This window comes from Neodiprion virginianus, chromosome 4 (genome assembly GCF_021901495.1).
Source record: "Neodiprion virginianus isolate iyNeoVirg1 chromosome 4, iyNeoVirg1.1, whole genome shotgun sequence".
Lineage (NCBI taxonomy): Eukaryota > Metazoa > Arthropoda > Insecta > Hymenoptera > Diprionidae > Neodiprion > Neodiprion virginianus.
This window is the reverse complement of record NC_060880.1, coordinates 20,371,195-20,383,491: the sequence shown is the minus strand read 5'-3', so window position 1 is coordinate 20,383,491 and position 12,297 is coordinate 20,371,195. Positions and strand designations below refer to the sequence as shown.

Sequence of the window (12,297 nt, the reverse complement as noted above, 5' to 3'; positions counted from 1 at the left end):
TCTATAACCTGCATCACGCGTTGCAGATAAACGCCTTTAATTAATGATCAGCGATGAAAAACCCCAATTTTTTCCCCCCATAACCTTGACAATTTTGTTACGAAAATTCTGCTTCATTTTTTAATCCACATCTTTTTCACGATCGTCGAAAAGTCGTCAAGCTAGTTAAGCAACACCAAATTTCAAGAATGTGAGAACGAGATTTCAATGAAATAATGTAGATCAAGTATTTTTCGACATTCTTAACGCCGGAAGATCGTTCCTTTTTCACATAATCTTAGACCAAACTCTTCGAATTTTGAAGGCAAAAAAGAATGAACTAAAAATAAAACAGAAGACAAATGTCATTTGACGAATGTCTATTGCCGTTGTATTTAAAAATTTTCTGTTTTCATCAGATTTAAACCAGAGTCAAAACAAAAAAAAACAAAAAAAAAAACCACAGTGTTACAAAATATTTCCAAAGCGATCGCACCGGATGCATAACATTGAGAAGATGGAAAGGCAAAAGAAAAAAATTCGTAGCAAATTTTTGCTGAAATTTCCATGCCGTTGTCCGTCCGTGTGCGTTAGTGTGTGATAGAAGAGCGAAAGACGGAGCGAAGATCCGTTTTCAGTCGGGTTTACTGATATTTTTGGACCCGTTACCAGCATCAGCAGCATCGGCAGCGGCATCATCTCGACTCGTTCTAAAAATTGTCGGCCAATCGTCGTCCGGTCACGTGACCCGGTTTTGCAGAGGCGTCGTCCCGCCGAACCCCCGGCTAAAAGCACCGATTCCCATCACAGTCAGCTGCCGAAACTCCGGTTGACTAGTCACCGTCCCAGTTGTTCGCTTCTCAGGTAAGGATCGAATCTCATTTCAATGGGGGAATGAAAAAAAAAAAAAGCAAATTGCAAAACAACCGATCTGATCGACGATCTTTTAATAAAAAACCACGGAGAATTAGTTGTAACGGTAATAACGACAACAAAAATATAAATAAAACGACAATAAAAAAGTATGTATATGTATAATGTCAAAGTGTGAGAAGTGCGGGATTTTCGGATACTTGTTCGGTTCAACTCTTGCGTATTTTCTTTGAAGGTTTGGAAGAAAAAAAAATTCACACATATGCGTATAATTTTTACTCACTTGTATTATAAATGTTACATGCATGCAAGGTGATGATATTTGTGATTTGGTATAACGATGGAAACTAAGGGAAATGAAATCTGTGCGAAAGAAGGAGGAAAAAAAAAAACGTGCAGTGGTGCAATTCGTTTTGCAAGTTATTTCCATGATAGCGAATGATTATTAATAAATTTATTACAGTTATATCAATAGAAAATTCAATAGTCAATTCCAAACTATTTCGTAGCATTTTCTTCTTCTCTTTCGATTATTTTTTTATTTTTTTTATTATTCTGATGTTTTCTCTCAAGCAAGGTGGTATCAATATTAAATCGTAGTGAAGAGCAACGAACTTATTCGTTTATCGCGTATAATATAATAATTACATTTCATAAAACTTTTATCTTCTTCGTTCAATCAGTTTTTCATACACGTACTTATGCACACATGTTCTATTTATGTATGTATAGATGATGTTTTACAAAGTCTTCGACATCGATTAAAGTTTTGGGGAAAAAATATTTTCATTCATAATATATATTTCATATTTTTTTTTTTTTAGTTCATTTTTTCCTCCTACGAATCTCTTATACGTGACATATTTGTCATACTTTATTGACTTGTGGAAATTCGAAAGTCCATGCATAACCGAGGCGAACGACAAAAAACCGTGAAGATTAATTGTAAAACAAGTGATGAGAAAAACGGGTCGCTGTGCGTGTAAAATCGTCGCCTCGTGAATATCGGCTTTCGGGAAGCTGCTGGTGCTGCGATAAAATGACTCGGAATGGACCGACGCTGCTTAGATTCTAAACTTAGCCGCGAGCGATCGAATCCAACGCGGATTGTGTTATAGCCGGTGGTTAAAAAAAGAATAGAAATTTGCCGGTGGTTTACAAAAAAAAAAAAAAAGAAAAACAACTTCGATTTAGATTGAAAAAATAGATAATCGACTGATATCAATTACTTCAACGTTGTACGATAGCTTTCCTTATTCATTCTTCATCTTACGATTTGAAAATTCGAAAAAAGGGAAACTGTTTCCAAATCCGAGTTGAATTTTTTTTCTTTTTTTTTCCGAGTTTATGTTTAAAAAAAAAATCATTTTTATATTTTCCAAAAATTGTTCTCAATATGCGAAATCGGACGTAATCGACGTTTGATACCAAAAATTTTTTCCCCTCTTTTTGGGAGGGCGTAGTCCTCTCGTCTTGACGTACGCGTTCGACGTCGACGATGCCGCGGGTAGCCAAATTTGGCTCGCGTTGCGGCGTCGCGACGCCCGAAGGTGCAAGAAGAGAGGCAGAAGCAGGGCGTCTATTTCCGAACCACCGACACATTACACCGCGACGATCGGCGCGAGTTACGCTTTTAAAGCACCCCCCATGCCTCTATGTGATATGCATACATGCAGACCTACCGTGTACATTTTATAACTTGTGTACACAACCAGGTATGGCTGGAACGAGGTTTTCGTTTTCAGCGTCGACCTTAATTTTATTGCCAGGATAATTGTAACGGAGTCTAGCGATTTAATTTGGTCAATTAATTCGAGCAGGATACGCCGATCAAATGTCACAGCGAACATTGTCAACTCGTGCGCTTTTCTTACACTGTCGTGTGCAGTCTTGATTTTCGTTTTTTAACGATTTTTTCGAGGCATATTGCGTATCAAATAATTGTCAAGTGTACGAAGCAGGGGCAAAATTTTGTAACCAATCGATCGTCGCTATTTGTTTTGCAGAATTATTCTCACATTGCGAAAAAAAATGCAAAATTTGAAGCAGAAACAAACTCAGTTCTTGAAGCTTGTCGAAAACATTTCAAAACCGTCCAAACAGTGTTTCTTTATTCAAATAAAAGAAATCTAAGTCGATATTTTCATTTCGAAGTGAACGGGTTAAATAACGGTTTTCTCTTTATGTTTTCGTAGTTTCGTACACCAAAAATTGTTGCTCTGGTAAATGTCGATATTTTTTTTCTATCCTCGAATCTGAAAAATGACACATCTTTGAATACAAGGAAAGAAAAAAACAGTCCGACGATTTTGTCATATTAGGTCTCCACGTTTGGTTAGCTGGTTAATAAATCCTTTCTCTGCATTCGCCTGGAGAAAAAGTCGAAGAAAATATGAAACAAAAACGAAAGCAAAACAATCATCCAGGTTCAAATAATCGTGAGGTTCTTTCATTTTTTGCGATCATCAAAAATTTCATCAACCGTACGAAAATTTTTTTTTTCCTAGACTTACTTACTACTTCATTTTCATTCTTAAACCCAATTACCGAGGTTTTTCTGCACAGGTGTAATCGGGTTTCGACAAATTTTATCACGTCCGGTACAGTCCAGAAATGCGGGAATAAAATAGATTGCGTGAAATCCGTTTATTTATTTATTTTTCCTTCCTCGTCGCCAAATTGTGGTTTCATTTTTCAGGTAGACGTTAATTAACACCAACAAATATCATCATGGCTGACGATGAGGTTAGGTAAGTATCGTTGGACAATCCGACCGACAATGTACCAAAATTTTATCTTCACCTCTCATCGATCGATCGAGATCTCTAATTACATGCTCTTTCTGTTACATGTGCGTTACGCATTCCACAATGCGTCTCTGAATGAAACGCCGATCCGCCACTCCGTGATTCTTCATCCGACGTTGGGACGCGAATTTTCATTTTTCCTCGTCGTTTTTTTACTCGATTTTTGCCATTTTTTTCATTACTTGCAATCGACTTCATACCCTTCCGCGCCTTTAATTCGACTCGAGCAGTATACTTCCGCTATATGAAAGGTAAATGCTTTGTAACCCTGAGTGTGTCGTCCCCCCCCCCCCCCCCCAATCGACCCCAATTGATAACGGTTTTGTTACTATTAGAAGTTATCGTAGTACTCCCGAAAACATTCACGTATATAATTACATTCGCATTGTTACACGTATATGTGGAAAATTGGAACCGAATTTTTTACCCCGCGTCGAAATTTTATAATAGAAAAAGAAAAAAAGAAAAGATGCACGCGTCGCGTGAACCGGAAGAAAATCTATCAAACCGTTGAACATGCTTTGTTCAATTTTCGATAAGGGGTTAAAAATTTGGCTACCATAATTTTTATCCGATTTTCGTTTTGTTTAAAAACTTTTTCTCTCCACCTCTTCACGTATATAATGTATTTCTTATTTATTTATATCCATTTCCCTTTTCGTCTTATACGTATAATTTTCTTTCACAATATCGTCTCTACTTTCTATTTTTTCTTCTCCTTCATTCATTTAGTCTGACTTTTAATCATTTATACTATCAACCATTACGTTTGTTTTTCTACATGAAATTTACTTTGTTTATAAATCGCGTTTTATTTTCCCATATTTTTAGCTGAGATTTGCTGTACAACAATTTTACATTGAACGATGTATTGTTATTTTTATTCGCTCTCTTTTTACAAACTTTTATACATAACTTTGATCTGAAAAATTAAATACTTTAGTTACTATTTCCATATCAATAAATATCTTCTCAGTCGTTCTGTATTTCAATTATCCTTTTTTTCCGTTTTATTCTTGTTTTTTACGTATCAACGCATACATTTCTTCACCCTCCTTTATACAATTTCTTATTACACCTCTGTTTCTACTATACATTTTTAATTTCAGTATGATTTATCACACGTCCAACGCACCACACTCCGTATATACCTATGTAAACAATGTACATACATTCCACTGCCAACAACTACCATGGTTTCTTTTACCGTTTTATTTTATCTTCACAACGTTTTCTTTTTCTTCTTCTTCTTCTTCTTCTTCTTCTTCTTCTTTAATTTTTTTTTTTTCTTCATTTCCGCACTCTTGATTTTTTCACTATCACAATAATCACTCACTCACCCGTTTTTCTTTCACCCCCAATTGTTTTCCTTCAAATAAATTACCTTCTTCCATCCTTCGCATATATATCATACACAGCTCTCTGAAACTCAACGAATGTGAAATGCCAAAAACCAACCCAAAAAGTTTTATGAAAAATGTAATTCACCGTAGAGATTGTGTGATTTTGGTAAATAAAAATGACAATAAACCTCAGACGTATTTACTAAAAAAAAAAAAAAAAATACAACAACAACAAGAACAACTACAAGAACACAGTGGCGAGTATCGCACGGTAAAACACAAACACATACACGCACACAAGCTCACTCACACACGTATATATACTTTACATGTATATATTTATTTATTTTACATATATATATGTGTAAAATAAACGTATATATGTATACACTAGGGTGTTTCAAAAAAAATTATATTTTTTCTTCCAAACAGGTTTCTGCTCCTTTTGATTTTTATAACTAGCTAACTATTCGACGTACAGAAAATTCACAGACACGTTTTTGTAGAGAATTGAATGCTCTTTAAAAAAGGTCTGTTATAATTGTACGATAAATCTACGCTTTCAAAAGTTATTCAAGGTCCTTGAATAACATTTAACCTTAAATAACTTTTGAACGAGTGAATCTATCAGAAAATAGTCACAGACCTGTTTTGAAAAGCATTCAATTCTTTACAAAAATATGTCTGTGAATTTTCGTTACGACGCATTGTTAGCTAGTTATCGAAATCAAACTGAGCAAAAATCATTTTTTCCATGTTATTCTTATGGAAAATAGAAAAGTACCATGCTCAACCTCCTAATGTTAATATTAAGAGTTCAAATTTTAACGGGCGTATTTTTACAGCTAAATGCAAATTTTCAACTTGTTTGGAGGATATTTTATTTTTTTCTGTAACACCCTAATATACACAAACCGCATGCTAAGTGTCGTTTTAGAATCCCGCTTTTAACGTTACTTTCTGCCAATCGATCTTTCGTCGCATGAATGTGTTATTAATTGTAAGCATAATTCTTAGATCTTCTATTACAACGTTTCCGAAATTTCCAAAATTGTTGTTTGAAAGAATAATTGTTGTTAAAGATTTTGCTATAGGTTTCGAAATCAGATCTTTAAAATCGTGCGTAATGTAAAAGCAGCAAAGAGTGGATACGTAAGAATGATATCAAAATAGCAAGCTTAATCCTGTTTCGTGAAATATTTCGAATTTCACAATTGTCTTCTCTGACAACCAATTTTCTATCATAAAAAGTAGCAGTTTTAAAGGGATGAAAAATAATTGGATGTAACGAAAGAGAGAAAATTTTCTTCCTTTCAAAACTAAACAGAGAATATTGAATGAAGATAAAATCTTTTTGATAAATTTCTTGATGTGCATACTTAATGTTTGCTGGAAAAAAAAAAATACCATCTGCTATCTCTGCAGCATATAATTGCATAATATATCGTTTGATCGCGCATTTATATAATTATGTATATATGTATATCAAAGCTTTTTTCGCATAGTGAAAAAATCGAAGAATTCGAAACCAACGTTTATTTCATGTCATTATCAATTTACCTGCAGTGCGTTTCAAGAATAGCGTTTCGAGTTTTTCGATTTATCCACAATCAATGCCCGCCTCGACACACCGACCAATTCTAACGATATTTTTTCTCTCTCTTTTACAGCGGAAGCGCATCGAGGATGTACGTAAGAGACAGGGAGCATCGTTTGAAAAAAAAAAAAAAAAATCAAATATCAAAGCGAAAAGAGAAATCAAAAACTCGTCGGCTAAAGCTCAAATTTCGAGAAGAAGATCGAGTCTGTCGGGAATATATTTTTTTTTATCGATTTTTCTTATTTTTGGTTTTTAAAAAATCGCGAATCGCTTGAAATCGAAAATAATAGACGGTTGTTTATTTTGTTTTTGTTGTTTTTTTTTTTTTTTTGCTCAGGTTTCAGAAGCTTGCAAATAATTCTCGTTTTCCGGAAGTAAATTTCAGATTCTCGATTTTGAGATAAAAAAGAGGAAAAGAAAAAAAAAAAAAACGTTCGCATCTGTAACGCGAAGTTGTTTTGTTTTTTTTTTTTCTCTTCTTCTTCTTTTATTCCCGTGGGAAGTTTTCTGAGAGTAGCTGGTTTTTTTTCACGTTTTCTTTCCCGCCCAAAATTAATGCAGGAAAAGAAGAGGAAACAGGCGGAAACCGACAGGAAGAGGGCGGAAGTCCGCGCTCGACTCGAGGAGGCCTCCAAGGCCAAGAAGGCCAAGAAGGGTTTCATGACTCCGGACAGGAAGAAGAAACTCAGGGTAAGCGCGATTTTCGAAACATGAATTGAAAAAACAAATAAAAAAAAAAAAAAAATGCGGGTGGGGGGGGGGGGGGAGTTTCTTGCCTTCGGTTTTCAACCCGTCTTCATTATTTATCTTTCTTTTGTTTTTTCTCGAATTCAGCTGCTGCTGCGTAAGAAAGCCGCCGAAGAGCTGAAGAAAGAACAGGAAAGGAAGGCCGCTGAGAGGAGGCGCATCATCGAGGAACGTTGCGGAAAGCCGAAAAACGTCGACGACGCGAACGAAGGTATTTATTCCATTCGTTCGTTCGTTTATTCGTTTATCCATCAATTTGCGGGATAAATTTTTATATCCTACTTTCTTGAATTCTTTTATTTCGTTTTTGTTATTCTTCGGATGTTTTCCCCCTTTTCTCATCACTCTCTCTCTCTCTCTCTCTCTACTTGTATTATTTTTTAACGGGCTTTATCATTCACTGAGAAAGTAAATTACGTCTTGGGAAAAATTGCCGATAAAGAGAAAAACCGATGATGGTTCTGAATCGATTGATTCATCTTAATTTATCTTTAAAACAAAGAGAGGGATAAGGAAGGGAAGGAAATTGATGAATTTCAGAATTTCACCCCTTTATTTACTACTATGCATATAAAAATAAGAGACATCAATTATGTCCGTTATTTAAGTAAATAACCGAATCGAAATGAAAACCCGAGACGGTTGAATTAGAAATCGTCTCTTTGACCTGACCAATTTTATTTCTAATTTATTTAGATGTTTTTTTTTTCTTATGGGACACGTCCTTGATATGATGATCATTATGATACAGAGGAAATGTGTTGAAAAATATAGTTTTTAATATATTGTCGTGTATACCTGATATTTTGCTCTGCAGACGACAATGAGCAAAATTTTGTGTGGAAATTATTTCTTTCAGGTTTGTCGATATAATATTCGGTTTGATATGATTAGAAAAAAAAAAAATGTGTGTTGAATTTTTTTTTTCTTTTATTTTACTTCCAATCGATGTAGCGTAGAATCGGAGTTGTGGGACGTTTACTTAATTTCGGAAGTACCGTTTCGTGCTTCACGTAAAAAATCCGAACCCCCGAATACGATTTCCCTACGAAAAAAGAAATTAATACGAAAACGGAAACTTGGGTTTTATTCATAGTCGTTGATGAATAACACAAAGATTACAGAGTTGAAAAAACGGATTACTTTTTTTTTTATATATACATATATATATCTCCCTCTCCCTTTTCTTCTTTCGCGTCATATGTAAATTGGACAAATATAGATGTATATTTTTTGTCGTCATCTTCATTCCACTTTTTCAATCACCCAAACGAGGTAACAAAAATTGACGCAAAGAAAAATGTGACCTGACTAAATTTTTTTTTTCTCATTCGTACAAAAAGCAGGTTGAACATTACTTATATGACGCACGCTTTACGCTTCACGTTACACAATCTTATTTCGTAAAACACAAAATTAAAGTAACCAAAAATCTGCCGGAAATAAAGGGAACACGAGGAAAAAGTAAGCTTGCGAAAACGTCACCGAAATACACAACTTTATTTTACAACCTGAACAAAAAACGAGTAACGAAAAATTCGAGAAACCCCCCCCCCCCCAACCTCGCCACCCCGAAAAAGAAAAAAAAAAAAAAAAAATTAATCAAAAACGAAACGATGATGTACACACACGAATTTCACATCGACAAATGATATACTATTATATGATAATATACACACACAGAAACAGTGAAACGCGTGCTGCGCGAATACCACGATAGGATCAACAAGTTGGAGGATCAGAAATTCGACTTTGAATATATCGTTAAGCGGAAGGACTACGAGGTATTTTTTCAGTTCACTCTCACTCTCACGCTCGCTCGCACTCTCTCTCTCTCTCTCTTTCTCTTTCTCTCTCTTTCTCTTACTTCGTTGTTTTTTTTTTCTTTTTTATTTTCCAATTACTCTCACTCTCGTCGCTGAAAATAAATATATGAATACGAAGGTGACTTTTTTTTTTTTTTTTTTTTTATCTCTGCACCCGGCAACTTTTATTTTATCATATTATATATTTATTATATTTTTAATGTTCTTTCGTATTTTTAATATTAATAATAATAATAATAAACACAACAACAATAATAATCGTAATAATAATAATAACAAAAAATAAATGTCGCTGTACAATGATAATCGATGCAACGGACAACACATTTTATTTTTATTTATACTATTTGAGGCTAGAACGAAAAATTTAAAACACACACAAAATGTTGTTCGACAATTACAAACACGCAAAACAAACATACACACACACACACACACGCACACAAACACGAACGATAATTTCCAAATTATGCAACAATCACAACAAAAGAGAAGGAGAAAAAACCAAACAAAACAAAAACATGAAAAGAAAATTTGCTTCGCATTCTTGTCTTAACCATGTTTTCTTTTTTCATTTACAATTATCGTTGGTTAGTTTGATCGTATTTGAAGCTGTGTTTCTATATCTTATTTCAGATGATTTTTGTCCATTTTATTACGTATACATACAGTCGGCGTTGTTATTTTTTCATTTTTTTATTTTAATGTCATAAAATTTTTATTCTCTTACTTTATTTTTATTCGGTTTGTTTCTTGTCGCTATTACTATTGTAGCTGTAAAGTTTGGTTGTTTTCTTTGTATTCTTGTACGAAAAAAAAGCTGCTATAATCGTCTTTTCGCACGACGCGTTGTTGCGATGTTACGTGAACGTGCAATCGTTCATAACAATCACTATTTCTTCTTACGTGGCCTCCCTTTCTGTATCTTTCTCTTATCATACATTTTCCACACGCAGAACAGTCGACGTTTAACTTCTGTGCATTTTTTAGTCTTTCTTAATTTTTGGTATATCTTTTTCTGCTCCAGCAATTGCTTAACGATTTGTTATTATTTTTGCTTTTTGCAACAAGTATGGGCAGAGGTTTTTAAACAATTCCGTGAGGATGTTTTTTTCGATGTATAATTTTCATTGACGATCGTTATTGACGAATATCTTTTTTTTACCCTAGACAAATAATTGTTGGATACGTTACTTTTTTTTTCTTTTTTTTTTTTTCCAAATCAAATTGCTTGCACTCAAAAATATTTTCCCTATACACACAAACCCACATGATCCGCGCTTATAAATTATTCATTCCATCACTCATTCATCCCATCATTCATTTACTCATTGCGCTTTATTCAATGTTAATTCTAATTCCTCGCAGTTTCTATTCTCATCCCTAGCTTTTTATCCCTCAAAATATGACGAAAAAATCGTTCGTTAATCTAGACAGGTATGCAGGACTTCCTGTTGCAAGCTCATAAACTTTCTAGTCGCAATCACCGCAAGTTGTTATAGAGATCGCTGATTAGGGTATTTTGCATAAAAGGAAGAAAAGAGTTAAACGAACAAAAAGACACTTGAATACGGCATTTGCGAATCGGTTACACGAATAGAATTGCGTGTGTAATTTTGTGGCTCTTTCGTCTTGTACGTTTTTATTTTAGTCTAATCATGTCTCTCAAACGAAAATCTCTATGTACGTGAATTTTGACAGACGATCTGAGGGAGTTTCTGATCGACTATCATAAGAAGATCAGCGTCCTTGAAGAGCAGAAATACGATCTTGAATACGAAGTTATCAAGAAGGGTTTCGAGGTTTATATATACATTTATATATATTTATGTGTACCCACACACAGATCAAGTACACGCAAACCCGTATTCGTCGATCCATAAAGACAAAAGAACATAAAACACAAAATCAAAAATCGGTTGCATTTTTTAGTCGATGGTATCGAAAATTACAGAACATACAGAAAAAAAATAATTAACAGTAAATCAGACGGGCACCAGAGTTGATATTTTTTATCCATTGTCAGAGACATAGAATTTAATTTTTTTCTCGCGGACTTATCGTTCTTGGTATTTTATTTTTCAACACTAAATTGTTTTTGAATCTCGTAGATATCGATGCTCCCATTTGTTCGATTTTTCAACATTTTCTTTCAAACTTACACACATTGTATAAACACGATCATACATATCTATGTGTGGTATTACTTTTATGTTACATCCATGTCTAATATAAGGTATCCGTATTGGTTGTATATTGATTAATCGATTACCTGATATTTACAATTATTATCTGCACGTGTAATGCAAGTGTAAGTGCATTTTGCACCTTCATTTTCCTTCGTTCATGTCGTTTTATTCTCACATATATCCGCAATCGTATATGTTTTTCTTCGTCAACGATATGAAAAACAATCAGCACGTGACATACGAAGAGAAAGAAAAACCCGAAAACTCTTTCCAGCGTTCGTCCTCACCTTTCGTTTTTACCATCGGTCTCTATAATAACAAGTCATCAGCGGTCTTTCCACCTTGCATCCCCCGCTCCGCCCCTTTCTTATTTCATGTTACGTTTTTTTATTTTCCATTTTGTCATTTATTCACGTCCGCAAACACGGAAGCTATAATTATACACTCGCACATCATCCATAGTTTTATACCCCTGTACACCCCCGTGAGCTTTGTGCTTTGCTTTATTTATAAATACATACATATACTTATGTATACATGATATAAAATTTTTTATACGTACGTATATGTGTGTACAGACACTCATCGTTACATAATATATACCCCATATATATAATATACTTTTAACCTCATGCATACAAACCTTTCGATCTTACATACGACGTTTGCGAATTGAAGAAACGATTCGAAATATAATCGCGTTATGGGGATTTTTCTTTTCGTTATTTTATTTCTACAGAGAGTTATGTACACACATTAATTTATTATTCTATCGATCATTCGTTCGTCATATAGTATAAATATAGGTATATTATTTACCTATTATACATGTTACAATATGACATTTCGATGGAACCTAATAAAATTTACTCAACCTTGGAGAGGGTGGTTCTGAAAGAACCAACTTCGGCGTAACAGTTATAATCCAAGTAA

General features: G+C 34.2%; 1 protein-coding gene across 15 annotated transcripts in view; it reads left to right on the top strand.

Annotated features, from left to right (window-relative positions):
- The first annotated feature begins 689 nt into the window (after positions 1-689).
- LOC124303884 (troponin I) overlaps positions 690-12,297 on the top strand; it is a 28,418-nt gene continuing 16,810 nt past the window's right edge. For 3 of the 15 annotated variants that reach the window (XM_046761678.1, XM_046761677.1, XM_046761686.1), the window contains exons 1-6: positions 691-843; positions 3,551-3,597; positions 6,673-6,690; positions 7,164-7,292; positions 7,437-7,560; positions 9,033-9,133. In XM_046761678.1, coding sequence (XP_046617634.1) covers positions 3,583-3,597; positions 6,673-6,690; positions 7,164-7,292; positions 7,437-7,560; positions 9,033-9,133 — 387 coding nt within the window. In that variant the 5' untranslated portion in view covers positions 691-843; positions 3,551-3,582. Of the gene's footprint in view, positions 844-3,550; positions 3,598-6,672; positions 6,691-7,163; positions 7,293-7,436; positions 7,561-9,032; positions 9,134-12,297 lie in introns of all 15 variants that reach the window. The other 12 variants (XM_046761675.1, XM_046761676.1, XM_046761688.1 and 9 more) reach the window with 4 other exon arrangements.